The following is a 17,829-nucleotide window of genomic DNA, read 5'->3' on the forward strand; positions in this document are numbered from 1 at the left end:
AATCTAAAATGTCAAACATTTGCCTCTAATGGGTGAAAAACTTCTAATGTTTATACTTTATACTTAGCTGAAGATAAAAATGTTAAAATGCCAAAAAGAGAGGAAAACACTACAAATTCATTGGCAATGTGATGTGCAAGTCATTACATAAAAAAACACTACAAAATTCTTACATCCCAAACAAATGAGACTTGAGATATGCTGTTTAGACCCAAAACATTAAGAGAAGTATACACTACAAAATTCTTACATCCCAAAACAATATGAGAAATGCTCTGCTTAGACCCAAACCATAACATTAAGAAACCCAACATATCTCAAACGGAAGGAGAGAGAGGTCAGATAAAAAATGTCATAAATTTGCAACAGATCGTTTCCGGGCGACAGCTCTCCAGCCAATATCTCGTCGGAAGAACCCACCTGGCCAATTTACTTGCTCCACGGCTTCGTATGCTCGATCTCTGGCCTCTTCAAGATCATTCCCTTTAGCAGTGACACCAAGAACACGCCCACCGGTAGCAATGAAGTTCCCATCAGAGTCGAGGGCTGTTCCAGCATGGAAAATCTTCACACTTGGCGCGATGTCTTCTGCTGCCTTGAGATTTTGTATCACTGTGCCCTTTTTGTAGGGTCCTGGGTAACCCTCGCTCGCCATTACAACAATCATTGCAGATCCAGGAGACCACTCCAGAGATACACCACTTAACTCTCCTTTGCTTGCTGAAAGTAATACCTGTGCCAGATCCGACTCCAATCGAACCATCAACACCTGAAAATTAAGACATCAACAGCCACATGAGCTATTGGACTAGAGCACAAGTCCATATTATGCAACCATTCAATGATAATGGGAACTACTAAACATTTACTCAAACAAAGATCTTTTACAACTTTCCGGATCTTTCAGTTCCAAGTAATAAGTTGAGAAATTCAGACAAAAGAAAGAGGAAACAGAAAAACAAAAACAAGAAATATTTAGCGAGGGGAAAAATTAGATAAAATCTAGGACAAACCTGGCACTCGGGATCTCCAAAGCGGACGTTGTACTCGATCAGTTTCGGTAGTCCGGATTTCTTCTCGATCATTAGCCCTGCATATAAAACTCCAACAAACTTGCGGCCTTCTGCAGCCATTCCCTTCACAGTAGGAAGAATTATGGATTTCATGACAAAAGATTCCAGTTCTTTTGTTAGGACAGGGGCTGGAGAGTATGCCCCCATGCCACCAGTATTAGGCCCAGTGTCACCATCGCCTACTCGTTTATGGTCCTGAGCAGATTCCAGAGGTACAGCACACTCCCCATCGACTAGAGCAAAGAATGATGCTTCCTCTCCTTCAAGATATTCTTCTACGATGACACGACACCCAGCAGAGCCAAAAACATTTTCCACAAGCATAGAATCAACTGCATCAAATGCTTCATCGATTGTCATAGCAACAATAACACCTTTTCCAGCTGCCAAGCCATCAGCTTTAACAACAATGGGAACACCTTGTGCTTCAATATATGCTTTTGCAGCAGATGGATCGGTAAAAGTTTGATACTGCAACATCGAATGGGAAAATGTAAGCCTTTAAAGTATCACGAGTAAGACTATCTAGTAACTAAAGCTAACATGTAATGTACCTTGGCAGTCGGGATATCATATTTGTCACATAGCCGTTTCATGAAGTCCTTCGAACCTTCTAAGACGGCGGCTTCTGAAGAAGGGCCAAAAGTAGGAATCCCAGCCTTCACAAGATCATTAGCCAGACCAGCTACAAGGGGGGCCTCTGGTCCCACTACAACCAATCCAATAGATCTTTCACGGCAAAAGGAAATCACCGCTGAGTTGTCAGAGATGTCGAGATCTTCTATACAAGTCGCATCGCCCGAGTCAGAAATTCCAGCATTCCCAGGAGCACAAAGCACAGAAACACAGGATGGAGATCGCTTCAGGGCATAACAAAGAGCATGCTCCCTTCCCCCTCCTCCAATAACCAGCACAGCTATTTTTTCCCCTGCAATGCCAACTACATGCTTAATAACAGGTCCACTAACATAAACCAAAAACTCATCATTAAGCATTCCTCACAACCTATTCATCATCAGATAAGCAAGTACTAAGAACAACTAAATTTTGACATTGTGTAACATTCAACTTTTCAAGCATCAATTTTTCTAGTAATTATTTTCATGTACTAATATACTACTAGTATATTGGATATTTCAATCATGAACTAACCTTATTTTTGTGTACAAGTTGAAAATGTATATTCCTACATTCCTACCAAAAGCGATACAAGATTCTGACAAAAATTTAAATTTATCAAAAGCGGTAGTAGTAGTTTTTGGGAAAATCGGGTTTGTGGGGGAGTTTACACTAAATATTACGTAAATGTACCCATTTTGTTATCTATTCCACAAATGGGAAAAACGCCAACCACATTGGCGTTTTTATTAGTAAATACGCCAACGTCATTGGCGTGTTTTAAGGTAAATACGCCAACGATGATGGCGTTTTATACTTGTGCCGTATTTTGGGTGTATGCTCTCGGATTGTAATTACGATTAAACACGCCAACTTGGTTGGCGTGTATAAATAAAAAAACGTATTTGTAAATGGCGTGTTTTCTTTGTTGAAACGCCGAAGCGGTTTGACGTTTTGTAAAAGACGCCATTCTGAGTGGCGTATTTACTTAATATGAAAAACGCCATTCTGAGTGGCGTGTTTAATCAGACTGATATACCAGGCGTTCCTCCCCCAAATCGCGAAAACCTCACAACACACAGCCTTCGCGATTTCTCCAGCTGCGCGCCTTCTCTCCGTGATTTCGGCCTACATTCATCAATCGGTGCTATTCTCCCCCAAATTCATCTATTTTATTCGGTTAGTATGCTTACCTTTTACATAATTATAGTAATTGGTGGATAGCTAGGGTTTGTAATGGGTTGTGAATTGAGTAGAAATATTATGCATTTTGGATTGGTTGAATGATATTATTGTTGATTATTATGTTGGATTGTGTTGGGTTTAAGTTAATTTGTGTATAAATTTGATTATAAGCCTAAACCCTAGGGTTTTTATAGCTAAAAAATTGGGCAAATTGTTTTGATTTATGTGGGTTTTGGTTGATTAGTTTAGATTGTTAAATTTGTTTAGGTTAGGCAAAATTGAAATTGGTAGGTTGGGCGAATTGTTAATTGAAATTGTTAATTTTGTGTAGGTGAATTGGTTTATGATTTTGAATGTGCAATGTTGTGTAACTTGCTTATTTGATGTTGGTGTTCAATTTTGTGATATTGGATTAAATTGTATCTAATTATTGAAATGGTTTATGGTTGGTTATTGTTGAATTTGGTTTATGAAATTGGATTAAATGTTATGGTTGGTTATTGTTGAATTTGAATTATGTAGGTAAATTATGGCATCATCTTCAACCTCTCGTCGTCGGCTTGCATGTGGTCCTGCGGATCCATCTGTATTATATTTTCAGAGACAACACGTCTCTAACAACATATGGGCAGGAGTTCCATCCGAAGATGTACGCTGCCGACGATTTGAAGGAAAAATTTGGGATGTTCCCATCCAGCAACATGTCTTGACAATAGTGGACCAGATGGGGTTTGGGGGTATGTTAAGGTGTGGTAAACCAAAAGAAATTGACCACCATCTTATCACAGCTCTGATTGAACGTTGGAGGCCAGAGACTCACACGTTTCACTTTCCAGTCGGTGAAGCGACTGTGACACTGGAAGACGTGGAGGTCTTATGGGGCCTGAAAGTTGATGGAGAGGCTCTGACAACTTACATCCCCCCGACGGACGCGGGATATTGGACGGACAGGTGTATGGATTTTCTAGGATTCATACCGGAAGCATCCGAGTTGAAGGAAATGGCTTTTAAGCAGACGAGCTTATCGCGCCAATTGAGGATTGAGCTGTCTAATGACCACGAACACTACATATATGCTCAGCGGGCTCGTATCTATTGTCTGCTATTACTTGATGGTCTGATGATCCCCAACGCCACCGGAAATAAAATTCCGTTCTTCTACCTACACTTTTTCATGGATATAGAACGGTGTTCTACATATAGCTGGGGTGGGGCGACGCTTGCTTGCTTGTACCACAATTTGTGTGAAGCGGCCGTTGGTCAGAGGACGGATGTAGGGGGAGCCTTAACTCTATTACAACTTTGGGCTTGGGAGAGAATCCCAAATATTAGACCGAGGATGCTAGATCCCGTGCATACAGACTATCTACCATGTGCAAGCGCGTAAGTTGTTCATTAATTGCGTTTTTAAACTTAATGTTCATCAATTTTCGTGTTCTTCGCTCATAATTTAAATTTTTTAGATGGAATGGCCCGGCGTCATAAGTTGTTCGCCTGTACCACCAGTGTGGCTGACAGAGTGACGACCTCGAACTGCAGATCTTGGTGGAGGTGGAGGCATAAAATCGTGATCGACATCATCAGTGTGACTGACAGAATGACGACCTCGAACTGCATATCTTGGTGGAGGTGGAGGCAAAGAATCGTCAGCGGCATCATCTATCAACTGATTATCCATCCTTGGTGGAGGTGGATGCAAAAAATCGTCAGCGGCATCATCTACCAACTGAGTATCCATCCTTGAATGAGCATTCGGGCAGTTGCGACTGTCGTGACCTGGTTGACGGCAATGTTTACATCGGCGTCGGGCTCGTGGCTGGTCAGCTTCACGGACATCCATCTGATTAGGAATCCTAGTAGTACGGTATCGACCGCGACTTTTAGGCATTAACTGAGCTCGTGAACATTGCAAAGTCCATTCAGGCACGGCCCAATAATCTTGGTGTCTGGGTGGATTGAACACCGTAGAATATTGGTGTACCCAAACACTTGTGCGGTATACGGGATCAACAAGCGACAGCATGTTGTCGTTTCTAAAACGCGCAACTGCCGCTGCATGTGAACATGGAAGTCTCCACATCTGCCACTTTTGACATTTGCAGTGCGAGTCCAAGTACTTTACCTTCCACTTATTAGCGCCCTTTCCACCAATTCGACGCTTTGTTCGAACCACATAATGCCCTGCAATTGTGTTGGGTGCTCTCACATTATGCAATTGACCTTTTGCATCATTTTTGCACACCTTTTCATGCGCCCACGGGGTAAGTGGTGTGGCACACTGTGTTGATGCAATTGACCGGTCATTGAACCATTCTATTGTCCTCCAGAATATCATATCAATGCAAGCTTTAATTGGGAGTTGTCTTGCGCCTCTCAACACATTGTTGTAAGATTCCACCATATTAGTGGAAACCTCACCCCATCTTTTGTGTTTGTCATACGCCAGATTCCATTTTTCTAACTCCACGGCATCAAGGTACTGCAAAGCCTCGTTGTTGACGTTTCGAAGTAAACGACGTCTGATCTTAAACTTGCGCTTCTTGGTAGCAATACCAATTTTCCAAACAAGTCTTTTGACCATGATACCTTTGTGATTCTGCAAAACATTCTTTCTAACATGTACCAAGCAAAATCTGTGATGACCCACATTGGGTTCTTCTTTCCATATGGGAGAATTCATTGCATCTATGATTCCCACATGCCTATCAGATATGACACATATTTCATGCTTTGCTACATGAAGTAATGCGTTCCATAAACCAATTCCAACTTTCTTTGGTTTCCTCATCAACAATGGCATATGCAACAGGCAAACATTTCTTATTAGCATCAAATCCAACGGCAATAAGAATTTTACCTCGACATCGTCCACGTAGATGAGTTCCATCAACCGTTAAAACTGGTTTGCATAGTTGAAAAGCCTCCACAGCTGGTCCAAAAGCCCAGAATACGTACTTGAATACCTTGTTCATACCATTGCTTAATATGTCATCGTGCATCCATTCCACAATTGTGCCAGGATTTTGTCTTTGCACTTCATTCAAATAAGCTGGTAAAACTTTGAACGACCACTCCCATCCACCGTATACAAGCTCAATCGCTGTCCTCCGAGCATACCATGCTTTCTTGTAACTAACTTTGACATGAAATCTATTTTCAATATCCGCCACAATTGCTTTTACCTTGTAGCAAGGATCGTTTTCTATCTGATGGCGAACACTCAACGCTATCATACCCGACGAAAGATTAGCGTGACCATTATAGTTACGATCCCCCATGCAAGTATGACCAGTGCTGAACACTCTAATTTGCCAGTGTTCATCATGCTTCCTCAGTGTTGCTCGGCACTCCCACAAACATGGCGGTAAGGACTTATCTTTCGGATTTCCCTGTGGCCACTTACAAACTGCATGCCATCTCTTTCCTTTACTTTCAATAACTGTATATTGTCGGATTTTTTCCAAATGCCAATGAGTCACAGCTGCCTTCAATTCCAACTTCGTTCTAAATTTAGTATGCAAACCGACATTGGTAGGATCCTTTTCACTCCAATAATGCACACTGGGATCATCACGCTCAAAGTTTTTGGGATCAAAACTATCATATGGACCTGGTAAGGTGCGAAAGTAGTTGATTCCAGGCTGTGGGAACTGTGGAACTACTCTTCCTCCAACTGCCCTTCCACCAACTGATGTTTCTCCAACTGCTGTTTCTCCAAGTGGAATGGATGGTCTTGAAGCAACAAATTGTTCATCATCCGACGGATCACCATCTGAGTCTGTACTAACCGTGTCGGAATCTTCAGAATTATAAGGTGATTGTGGATCAAGAAAGTCGGCTTTATCAGGACCTATTATGTCCTCCACCACATCACAATTGTCACGATCCCCTAAATGCACGCCTCCAGCTTCAAAATCTTGTGTTGCAGCTAAATATGGTTCTTCGGCTCTCGTAGACGTACCAACATCAAAATCTTGTGTTGCAGCAAAATATGGTTCTTGGGCTCTCGTTGACGTACCAGCATCATAACTTATGACATGATGACTATGATGTTGAGTAATTGCCGAATACTCAACATATAATTCAATTACACCTCCAATAACCATACTCTCACTAAACATTAGTTGCATGCATACTTCTTCTAGTTGAACACCTATAAACGTGACTCCGGATCCAAAGCATATAGTACGTTTCCATATTATTTGAATATTGTTTTCATATATGCTTATCCCCATCCTTTCACAAATTTTTTCCACAAGGTCATCGTACGAAATTGTTTCATCCAACATAATGAATCCTTTAGCAAAAGGAGGATCATACGAAATAACTGCTCCGGGAATTATCTTTCCACCCCAATATAAATTGACACACCACGTCATACTATCTGCAATAATGTAAAACACAAATAAATATGTATTATTTTTACATTCATCATTATGTAGAGTCAGCCAAAAAATTGACAAAATAATTCTATTAAATACACTACAATATGTATTATCATAACAATCCATAAAATATACTATAACATATAATAGCATAACAATTGGTCAAAATGCATAATATTTCTACTCAATTCACAACCCATTACAAACCCTAGCTATCCACCAATTACTATAATTATGTAAAAGGTAAGCATACTAACCGAATAAAATAGATGAATTTGGGGGAGAATAGCACCGATTGATGAATGTAGGCCGAAATCACGGAGAGAAGGCGCGCAGCTGGAGAAATCGCGAAGGCTGTGTGTTGTGAGGTTTTCACGATTTGGGGGAGGAACGCCTGGTATATCAGTCTGATTAAACACGCCACTCAGAATGGCGTTTTTCATGATTAAGTAAATACGCCAATGACGTTGGCGTCTTTTACAAAACGTCAATATGTTCGGCGTTTCAACAAAGAAAACACGCCATTTACAAATGCGTTTTTTTATTTATACACGCCAACCAAGTTGGCGTGTTTAATCGTAATTACAATACACTCAAAATACGGGACAAGTATAAAACGCCATCATCGTTGGCGTATTTACCTTAAAACACGCCAATGACGTTGGCGTATTTACGAATAAAAACGCCAATGTGGTTGGCGTTTTTCCCATTTGTGGAATAGATAACAAAATGGGTACATTTACGTAATATTTAGTGTCAACTCCCCCACAAACCCGATTTTCCCAGTAGTTTTTAGTATCAGAAATTAAGTAGTAAAATTTAAACTTTCTAACTCAAAAATTCTGAAGTTGATATACTACATCTTTGCAAGACAAGAATTACAGTTTGGGAATCAAAGCATTCATCAACAATCTCTACAATTAGAAGAATAGGATGAGAATCGAGAATGCACCTACGGAATCTGCATCGAGCCCAGCTCGAGTTCCGGCAAGGGGGTCAAGAACATCCGGGCCAAGCTCGCCGCCGGGGACATCAGATGCCCGTCGCTGAGCTGCCGGCGGTGGGTCGACCCGGAGCTGCTGGAAGCGGCGAGTTTGGAGGTGGAGAGGTGTTGCTGCAACGTTTTGAAGAAATCGACATGGGTTTGATGTTTGAAGTTGATTTGGTTTGGGTGTGAGAGGGTTTGGCTGATGACAGAGGTAAAGGCTCCCCATTACAATTAGGGTTTCTGATTCAAAGCCCTAATTTATCTCCAATACAAGTTGGCTTATTAATAAATTAACCTTTTTCCTAAAGCGTAATAAATAAATTAAAGAATGATTTTTTTTACCATATAAAGTATTTTAAATAAATGACAAAATAATTTGAAATTTAAATAGATCCCCAAATTAATCCAAAGAAATTATAGGAGTATTTATAATAGAGTAAACAATAATAGTATTAGGACATATAGCTGGATAACGTAAATAAAAGCTTTAAGTTTCTATAATTTATTGTTAGATTAAATGCGGTTTCATAATTTCACTTATGCATGCCACGTCAGTAACCAAACCTCAACCGTGTGAGTCATACGTGTATTAACCAACCAATCAAAATTCGCCGCTGCTGTCACACTTTCTACAGAAACACCAACACACTTAATTCTCCGCAAATGTAGAAATTTGCAAGATTTTCAATTTGAAGAGCGAAGAACCTCTGAAGAAAAAATGGGGTGGATCGACGACACCGTGACTTCTGTAAAATCTATCCAATTGCGGCGGGCCCTCCATCAGACGATCAGCATCGGTTCATCCTTCTTCTCTTTCTTTCAAAATCTTCTCTTTTCCCAGTGGCTTCATCGCCATTCCTGATTTCAGAATCTAGCATCACAATTTGTTGTGGAAAGTATAAATTTTTTTCATATATACATATGCTTGAATGCTTGCGTTTAATCTGTAGCTCCTTGTGCATTTCAATAGTGGCGATTTGGGATGGCTAAATAGTTGAATAATGAATTTTTCCCTCATTATATTTCGTTAACTCCATGTAAACATTTTGTTGTGAAGGTCATTTTTGTATTGGACTTTGGGATTTAATTATTAAGTAAATGTTCTTGAGTTGGCAAACTAGTTGTTGTTGGTTAAAAAGTTGAGCTTGCTAGAGAATGCTGAATGTTGGCCTTAATTTCTATCAAATTCATGGTTGTATAGTTCCAGATGTTTAAGGGTCTAACATTTGTTTAAGAACCCTAGATCTTGATTACATTTGTACTGATAATAAAGCTCTTATGTCGCATAATGGCGCTTCTTAGATGAATTGTGAATTTGTGATGCCTTTTCAAAAAACATTATGATGAATATTTATCTAAACTTACTGTTGTTGAAGCCCATGGGCAATGAGTTTAAACTAATTGAATGTGTTTCTTTGGAAAATACTTGGTAGGAATAACTATAATTTCCCTTGTACATGAAGTCATGCATTTTTTAAAAAAGTTTAAGAGTTCAAAGGTGGATCAAGAAGTGATTTGGTTGTCTTTTCTTGTTTTTCTTCTTTTATGGATTCAGGTTTGATTGTCACATCCGCATTGATGATATGGAAGGGGTTGATGTGTATAACTGGAAGTGAATCCCCGATTGTCGTTGTTCTTTCTGAAAGTATGGAACCTGGATTTGCTAGGGTGAGAAGAAGTCATATGTTGCTCTTTTATTGCCCCTCTTCTTTTATATACATTTCAATAAAACTATATTTTTCCTTTTTCATTTCTTGAATCCAAAAATATTTTCTGAGGAACTAAATCTTTTGTTTACAGGGAGACATTCTATTCTTACGTATGAGCAAAGAACCAATTCGAGCAGGAGAGATTGTTGTGTATAATATTAATGTAAGTTCATTTTGTTTACTGTTGCAGTTTTCAGAGTTCCGCATCAGTTGTTGTTGATATGAGTTTCTTATATCTTTCCTATTTTGGAGGCAGTTTTACTTTATTATTTGAATGAAGTGTCTCGTTCTTTTTTCATTCTGTGCCTCCAAAATTGTGTTTGGATGGATTCATAGATCAGTAAGTGTTGGTATATTCAACTTGAAAATCTTACTTTATCCATAACAAGAGCAGTATATTTCATTTAAATATTTGTTGGATGAAAATGTAAGCAACTTGAGTAGTCTCTCTCAAGTAGTTAGTTCTTTCTTATTCTTGGTGCTTTCTAGTTGACATCTTGTGTTATCTTATTTTCAGGGACGTGACATTCCGATTGTGCATCGTGTGATCAAAGTAAGCATCACTGCATCACATCATTTTTGCTTATGAACTTTTGTTTGTGGAGGTGCAGGGTTTTTACTCTGTGCTATTCTATTTTCGGCAGAGTGCTTCATGCTAGGCATTGCTCTTCCCGTTTGCTTTATTGCTAAATCTTCTCTTATCAAAATTGAGTGACATGACAAACACATTTTGGTCTAAATTCAAATTTGTGTGTGTTTCTTTGTAAGCATTTGCTGGATGGAAACGAAGTTGCATTTTGTACCATTATCTAATGTTTTCTCGATTTTCTATAACTAGGTTCATGAAAGGAAAGATACAGGAGAAGTAGATGTCCTCACAAAAGGTGCCACACTTTGTTCTCAGGCTATATTTATGTCTCTTAACACTATTATCTTTCACTGTTTTCAACGAATTCAGCTAATTGACATGTTTAATTTTTAAAAAACATATGAGTTCAGCTGATTGGTGTGTTTAAATTAAGAAGTTATTTTCACCGGTTATTCTTGATACAAAATTCTAGCCTCGTTCTTCATAGACTATAAAATGGGTTACTTCTGATTCTGTAACTGCAATTTTAACTTGGTTTCCTCTCAGGGGATAATAATGACGACGACGACATAGGTTTATATGCTCCTGGTCAGCGCTGGCTGCAGCGAAAACACATCATAGGAAGAGCCGTAGGGTAAGTCCCGTACCCAATATTCTTAACTACGGCTCTAATGCATCTGCACCAAAGCAGGGTCTATTCTGTTCACCAAAACAAGAATTCATTTTACTTAGGAGTCAACAAATCTCTTAACGCCTTCATTGCAATTGTTATCTTGAATCATCTTCAATTGTTTCATCATTCTGAACTTGAAAAGATTACAAATTTAGAACAAAACCTAACACATTGATCATCGTCGTTGCCAGATTCTTACCTCACGTCGGTTGGGCCACCATCATTATGACAGAAAAGCCATTGATAAAGGTCCGTTTGATTCGATTCATCATCTCCATCTTTATTTGTCTTCGATTCTTGCTACATTTCCCTCTCATTTGAAAATGGTGTTAATTTTAGTTTTACTCTGATCCTCTTGCAGTACATTCTTCTCAGTGGACTGGGGTTGCTCGTGATTACATCGAAAGACTAACAAAACAAAGCTCGATCAGAGGATCAATGCATAAGGTTCTTTGGTCCAATTGAGATTGAAGACTGAGCATAGCTACTGTTCTTCCATAGTGTCCAAAGTTTGAAATGCTCAGATTTCATGTGCTTGCATTATTTCTAACCAGAATGTTACTCTTTATTCAATAAAACTATTTGTATTCATAGTTTCAAAAGGGAAATATTGATGTTTATATAATAAAGGCAAAACAAAAAATAAAGACAAATTTAGAGAGTAAAATGAACTATGATTGTCTTATAACACTGGGCAAAATTCGTACAATTCACTTGAGAAATACATTGATACAAACAGTAAACTTATAACAGATTAAACAAATGTGGCTACAAATACTTCAACTATGCTGAAAAGAAAAGGGCAAAATCTGTACCTCATGATGTCATAATTTGAACTCGCAGAAGCAATCAGGCAAAGCAGATCCTACGCCCATCACATAATCATTTCTATGAACCTTCCACAGTGCTTCCATCAACGAGTTCCCCTCGAGCCCCTGTGAAGTAAGAACTGCAAACGCCCTCCGGCTCAAGAAAAGCGTTCTGTGTAATCCCTTATAAGCACGCATAGCTGCAACCATTTTATCCATATTTCCGAAATATGTTGCAACATATGCATCACTGTTTATAGACACGTAGTAATCCAATGCAGCTTTGGTGTTCCCATGCATGTTTCTGAAGTCCTTGCTGTCTAAAAGGGTGGATTTGGTATAAACATTTGCATATACCGATGTTAGGCCTTCAAGTTCCATGATACCATCCCCAGCTGCCAAGTATATATTTGTATCTGTTGGTATAGCAAGAGCTTGAAGGATTGTTGTAGTTTCGTTTGGTGTGAGCGGACACTTCCCCCTGCTTCTCCATAGACGAGCTTGTTCTCCAGTCCAGGGCTTCCTGTCGCCTCGTGCAGCCTCTATTGCTTGGACAGATGCAGGAGAAAGGCTGGAGTACTCACATTGGCTATAACCTACCATGTCAGGTTCAAAACGCAGGTGAAGCACAAGGAAGGGTTTTGGTATAGCTTCTAGAAGCTTGGAACCTTTCTTCGCCAATTTTTCGGTTAGCTGCAGAGCGGTATAACAAGCCTGACAAAGAGAAGCTTTAGCATGCAATGGATAGCTGCAAGAAGAGTGTTTGCATTAATATATTGAAAATCAAAATAGATGGAGATTGTTAAATGACAATGAATGGCATCATCAACAGCAAACAAATATATCGAGATGAGAAAAACTGACAAAAGAGAGTAGAGTGGAGAACACAAACTAGAATGGCATCATCTGAACTAATATTAGTTAAATTATCTAAGATACTTTTTGGCTTTTGCTTAGGAAAACAAGATAATGACAATAAAGAGCTTCGAACGCATGCATACCTGTCCCTTCTTTGGCTCATTGCAGGAGTAATTGAGATGTAGCGGTGCTCTAATAGCTGTGGAAGTACAGTCTCTACATAATCAAATTGTCCTTTACGCTTGCTACAATCAACTCTAAAAGGCTCTTTTGATACAAATTCCGCAGGCACCTCTTTGACTACCTGGACATATCCATTCATTTTTTCGATGAAGTAGTCCACATCAAATACATCTCCAAATCCACTGCATTGTAAAATTATGAGTCAAGAAGATTCTTGATGCATTTTGGTAAGAATATAACTTATACGATCTGGTTATATCGAGATGGGGATATAATTAAATTACGGGATTTGAGTTCAACTCATCCATCATAATACTAAAATCCTTGAACACGGGTTTGGAATAAGACAAAAAATCACAAATAGTTATTTAACGATAGACACTGGAAGGACAATAAGTACAATTGCATAAATTATGAAAATCTGTTTTAAACTTTTAATAATTTATCAAAAAGCACTATTTCAATAATTGCAGCCCACAATAGCCGGTTGATCACTCATAGAGACATATTCATACATATAAACGAAAGAAAAACAGCTTGCTCATAGAAGTTATCCAACTAAACGGAATCATATCTCACCTAGATTCATTCCAATACGCAGCAACCTCAAATTTTGGTAAAACGAGAGTGGCATTCAGCAAGCGAGCAATACCGACACCATCACAGAACTGCAATCATCTCCGTCAACAAATTTTCACACAAAAATCAAAAGTTAATAGGTGACTAATACAAAGATATGAAATTGAGCACTCACATCCCTCCTCATCTGATTGAGACCACCATAGCAATCAACTCGAATATACCCATTGCTCTTTTCTGGCAGAGCTGCAGCAAAAACCAATGCAAATGTCTGCATTTGATGCCAGTCAATGTTTACTTAGAAAAAAAATTGCACCATAATCTAAACATATCTTCAAGTTTTAAAACAAACTCCCTAGTCCATCCTGCAAACTATCTTCTTTCTCTTGAGACTCAATCATGTGATATACACATGGAGTAAATCACAATACAACGATGTCTAACCATAACAATCGATGCATATCCCCAAATAGCAGCTATAACCCAATTTTATTGACCTAATAGCTACACATAATTCACATGAGATAAGAAGATAAACAAAATCTAACCTACGAGATAGCCTTGAAGCCACCAATTGCAAGGCCGCCATTCGATTAATCTCCTCAAGCTCCAAATCTCAGCTCGTTCCGACCTGTTCCGCCATCATTTAAAATAACGATATCATGAATGAAACAGAAAATGCACAAATGGGATACTTACGGCGGAGAAATGGACAGCGTTTGATTAAATCGGAAGGAAGGCGAGAATAGAATCAGGGCGAGAACAACAGAGATGAAAATAACGGCTGAGGCAAGTAGGGTCTTCCCTACCGTCGGAGCAATCATTGAAGCCACTATCTTGATTCGTGTTTCAGAGAAGAGGAGGAGATCTATAACTGTTGAATCAAACCAGAAACTCAGATCTCATCTCTTCTTTAATTATTCGAATATTATACTCATACTTTATCATAGTAATAAAATGTTTGATGAGTTGCTAAATTTAAATAAGTAGCAGTAAAAAAATTTACAATTATGGCCAGTGAACATATTGAGATAAACATTTGGAGGATGGACTTATTGCCTTGAGCTACTATTTTTCTAGTACTATATCCAATTTTTGGCCTATGGCAAAGCTAGGGATACAGATGTTCGGAATCAATGGTTTCGGTTTTAAAAAATTGGACCACATGTCCAGCAAAGGTTTTGATCATTGAATCGGAATCGGCAGTTCTAATTCAAAACTATTGGTTCCGGACCAATAGGCTGTGAGAGGCGGTTATGATCTGAAAATCAGGACTGCCAATCTAGTTCCGGTTCGAATAGGTTGTTTCCGATTCAACCATGCATCCATACACAAAGGCATAAAGCAAGAAGGTTCATGATTCATCCACAAACAAATGAGCCTTCAATTAATAGAAACGAATTCCTCTTATCCGCATTGCCACAAGCTCGAGAGGAAAACGTGGATATAAATAAAAACTTTGATTACTGACTAGTACTACTATATTTTTCAATTTCCTATAGTTAAATATGCTGATAGCTTTTCCAATAAAATCACACACAGAAAACTGTTTATTTGATAACTTTGTAAGAATAAAAAGTATACTATTATTGCTTGGTAGCTCTCGCCTTACTATGTCTCATCTCCGAAACGCCATGTAACCTCATCCACGGATGCAATAGACGACGAAACACATGGGCAAATGCCACATACCCTCGTCCACGAATGCACTAGATGACGAAACACACTCGGGCAACAGAGGATCCGAGTCGTTGAAACTCACCATCAGGGCAGGGCATCTCCAACCAAACCCAAATCTAAACATTATCCATCACTTTCATCCGAATAAACTTCCTCATTCCTCATTCCTCATCCTCCTCCCCTCCTGCGCCCTATTCCCTCTCATCACATTCCCTGCATCCCGAACCGAAGCCGAACTGCTCCGCTCCATCTTCTCTGCCAATATATCTGTCTTCTCCGCAAACCCAAACCCGATCAGCTTGTTCCTCAGCAGCTCAACCGTTGTATCACCAGGCGGTATCCCTTCATCAATCATCATCTCAAAAAAACCGCAAGCTTCCTCCAGCTTCCCTCTCTTCCTACACAGCCCATGAATCATCACAGTATACGTCGAGACACCGGGATGGAATCCCCTCTTCTCCATCGACTCCCACACTTTCTCAACCCGATCAAACCTCCCTATTCTGATCAGCATTTTTAACACCATGTTGTAGGTATGTTTATCCGGATCACAATCGTTTTTATCCATTCTCGATATCAGATTGAGAGCCATGTTCACCTCATTGTGATCACAGTGGACGGCTAAGATCGTGTTGTAGCTCCATGTATCCGGCTTCGCCCCTCTCTCGCTCATCTCGTGCAGAAGCTCATACGCCTCATCCATCTTCCAATTCTTGCATAGCCTCTTGATTATGCAGTTGTAGGTGAACACATTCGCCACGAGATTGTACCTCTTCATCGTGTCAAGAACCCGAAAAACAGAATGGACATCGTCTGCTTCGCAGTAAGCACGGATGAATATCGAGTACGAATAAGCATCGGATTCGATCCCCTTGCTCCTCATGCTGCGAAAGAGCTCGTAAGCTTCGTCTGCCTTCCCCCCTTTGCATAGAGCGTCGAGCATGCTGTTCCAAGCGAGCAAATCAGCTTCACAACCTCTTTGAAGCATTTCATCGAACAGTTTCTGTACATGGCCGCATTCGCCGGTTTCGCCCCAACCTTTCATCAGAATGCTGTATGTTTTCACACTCGGATTCAATCCATCGTCGTCTTTAACGTGATCGAAGAACTCCTGCGCGTGATTTACATGCTTGCTTTTACACAATGCAAACAGTAATTGATCGACATCATCCAAACAAGGCCTAATTCCAAAATCCAGCATCTTATTAAAAGCCCTAATTGCATCTTTCGGTGAATCAGCCCTACTGTAAGCCCTGAACACAATCCAGAAAACCTCTCGGGTTACTTCACATGATTCGGTGCTTTTCATCTCCGTCAAGAAATCCCACAGAAACGGAAACTCTCTGCTTCTTCCGAGGATATCAACGAGAATGCGGTAGCTCTCTTTACTGTGTTGAAAACCGGGGATTTGCTGAGCCCAGCGAAAGAGTCTTTGAGCTGAGAAACCGAGATTGCTGCAGCGTTTCAAGACCTGTTCGACTAAATCAGTGGAAATCTGTGGAGTAAACGGAGCGAGGGCGGATTCGAGGTCGTGTTGCGGCTCTCTGTGGTCGCTGAGAATGCGGGAGAGATCGTTGACGAGGGGCTGGGGAGGAAGGTGTGAGATTGTTTGGTGGGATTGAAAGGCGATTGAGTGAACCGAGAAATGCTTGGCTGTTGTGGGATTGTAGAGAGAGGAGAGACCACGGGTGAGTGATCTGATCGCCATTGATGTGATGAAGCAGCCACGCAGACCAGTGGTTGAACAAATGAAGAATTATTTCACTATTTTGAATAGAATTTTCCAGTTTAAGATTATGTTTTTGAGTCAAAATTTTTTATTTTCATTTATTGAGGAACGAAGGTAAATACTAAATACCAGTTTTTTATTGCACAAATTAGGAAATTAGGCCTTTGTTAATTTCGTTTCTTATATGAATAACCCAATAGTTCAATGTAATAACTTTAACATTAGGAAATTGGGCCTCCATAATCCGTTAAGGTGGTGTTCGGTTTCCAAGATAAAATAATACAAAGATATCATTTAGGATAGAGTTGTAAGATTATTTTAGTCATAGGGGGTTAGCTATGACTAATTATCCCATGATTATCCATCTATGATTGAATTGTTGGATTGAATCTCTTGAACCAACCACCCTATAAATTTAATTCCGGATACAATCTTGCAAACCGAACACCCCCTAAGTTAATTATCCAAGATTAATTTTATCGCAATAAAACTAATTTTACGTGGTATAAAACTTTTATACGCGAGGAGCTCACTGCACATATGCATGTCGATCATCAATAAATGAGACCATCAGCAGTGGGGCGCCCTAAGGCGTGCCCTAAAGCCCGCTCTATGCACTGCCACGTCAGCATTTTATCCTCATACCCTTTCACCTGCAGTTGGGCGCCCTATAGGTTTTACTATTATTTTGTTAATTAGTTTAAATGTTTTCAAATATATAAATGCAAACTAATTAAAAAACACAACGATTAACTAAAAAACGGCCAAATA

General features: G+C 39.6%; 3 protein-coding genes and 1 pseudogene across 4 annotated transcripts; 1 reads left to right on the forward strand and 3 right to left on the reverse strand.

Annotated features, from left to right (window-relative positions):
- Window positions 1–98: 98 nt before the first annotated feature.
- LOC121797187 (phosphoribosylamine--glycine ligase-like) lies at window positions 99–8,510 on the reverse strand. Its single transcript, XM_042195931.1, has 4 exons — window positions 8,214–8,510; window positions 1,628–2,001; window positions 1,014–1,544; window positions 99–769 (listed from the first exon to the last, which is right to left on the reverse strand). The coding sequence occupies exons 1-4, from the start codon at window positions 8,473–8,475 to the stop codon at window positions 353–355; spliced, it is 1,584 nt and encodes a 527-aa protein (XP_042051865.1). The 5' UTR covers window positions 8,476–8,510; the 3' UTR covers window positions 99–352.
- Window positions 8,511–8,891: 381 nt separating this feature from the next.
- On the forward strand, window positions 8,892–11,822 carry LOC121795057 (signal peptidase complex catalytic subunit SEC11C-like). The gene is made up of 8 exons (XM_042193488.1): window positions 8,892–9,046; window positions 9,805–9,917; window positions 10,050–10,121; window positions 10,476–10,511; window positions 10,797–10,842; window positions 11,094–11,181; window positions 11,412–11,469; window positions 11,582–11,822. The coding sequence occupies exons 1-8, from the start codon at window positions 8,968–8,970 to the stop codon at window positions 11,630–11,632; spliced, it is 543 nt and encodes a 180-aa protein (XP_042049422.1). The 5' UTR covers window positions 8,892–8,967; the 3' UTR covers window positions 11,633–11,822.
- A 51-nt stretch (window positions 11,823–11,873) lies between these two features.
- On the reverse strand, window positions 11,874–15,397 carry LOC121795056 (O-fucosyltransferase 13-like). 2 transcript variants are annotated; one of them, XM_042193486.1, is made up of 7 exons: window positions 15,262–15,397; window positions 14,349–14,523; window positions 14,198–14,280; window positions 13,825–13,895; window positions 13,650–13,738; window positions 13,031–13,252; window positions 11,874–12,777 (listed from the first exon to the last, which is right to left on the reverse strand). In XM_042193486.1, exons 1-7 carry the CDS (start codon window positions 15,293–15,295, stop codon window positions 12,045–12,047), a joined length of 1,407 nt encoding a protein of 468 aa, XP_042049420.1. In that variant the 5' UTR covers window positions 15,296–15,397; the 3' UTR covers window positions 11,874–12,044. The 2 variants fall into 2 exon arrangements, with proteins under 2 accessions (XP_042049420.1, XP_042049421.1); XM_042193487.1 differs by having other exon boundaries at window positions 15,257–15,368.
- Window positions 15,014–17,073, reverse strand: LOC121795055 (annotated as a pseudogene).
- Between the last annotated feature and the right edge of the window lie 756 nt (window positions 17,074–17,829).

This window comes from Salvia splendens, chromosome 3 (genome assembly GCF_004379255.2).
Source record: "Salvia splendens isolate huo1 chromosome 3, SspV2, whole genome shotgun sequence".
Classification (NCBI taxonomy): domain Eukaryota; kingdom Viridiplantae; phylum Streptophyta; class Magnoliopsida; order Lamiales; family Lamiaceae; genus Salvia; species Salvia splendens.

Bases quoted from the DNA above. Each gene is read 5' to 3' on its own strand.
- LOC121797187 (XM_042195931.1), bottom strand. From the start codon at position 8,475: ATGGGGAGCCTTTACCTCTGTCATCAGCCAAACCCTCTCACACCCAAA. The intron at 2,002-8,213 runs GTGCATTCTCGA...TTGGCATTGCAG, and splicing joins GCTCGATGCAGATTCCGTAG to GGGAAAAAATAGCTGTGCTG. The intron at 770-1,013 runs GTTTGTCCTAGA...CTTAATTTTCAG, and splicing joins TTGGAGATCCCGAGTGCCAG to GTGTTGATGGTTCGATTGGA.
- LOC121795057 (XM_042193488.1), top strand. From the start codon at position 8,968: ATGGGGTGGATCGACGACACCGTGACTTCTGTAAAATCTATCCAATTG. The intron at 10,512-10,796 runs GTAAGCATCACT...TTCTATAACTAG, and splicing joins TTGTGCATCGTGTGATCAAA to GTTCATGAAAGGAAAGATAC. The intron at 11,182-11,411 runs GTAAGTCCCGTA...CGTCGTTGCCAG, and splicing joins ATCATAGGAAGAGCCGTAGG to ATTCTTACCTCACGTCGGTT.
- LOC121795056 (XM_042193486.1), bottom strand. From the start codon at position 15,295: ATGAGGTTACATGGCGTTTCGGAGATGAGACATA. The intron at 14,524-15,261 runs GTAAGGCGAGAG...TTGATTCAACAG, and splicing joins CGTTTCGGAGATGAGACATA to TTATAGATCTCCTCCTCTTC. The intron at 13,896-14,197 runs GTTAGATTTTGT...TTTTTGCTGCAG, and splicing joins GCTTCAAGGCTATCTCGTAG to CTCTGCCAGAAAAGAGCAAT.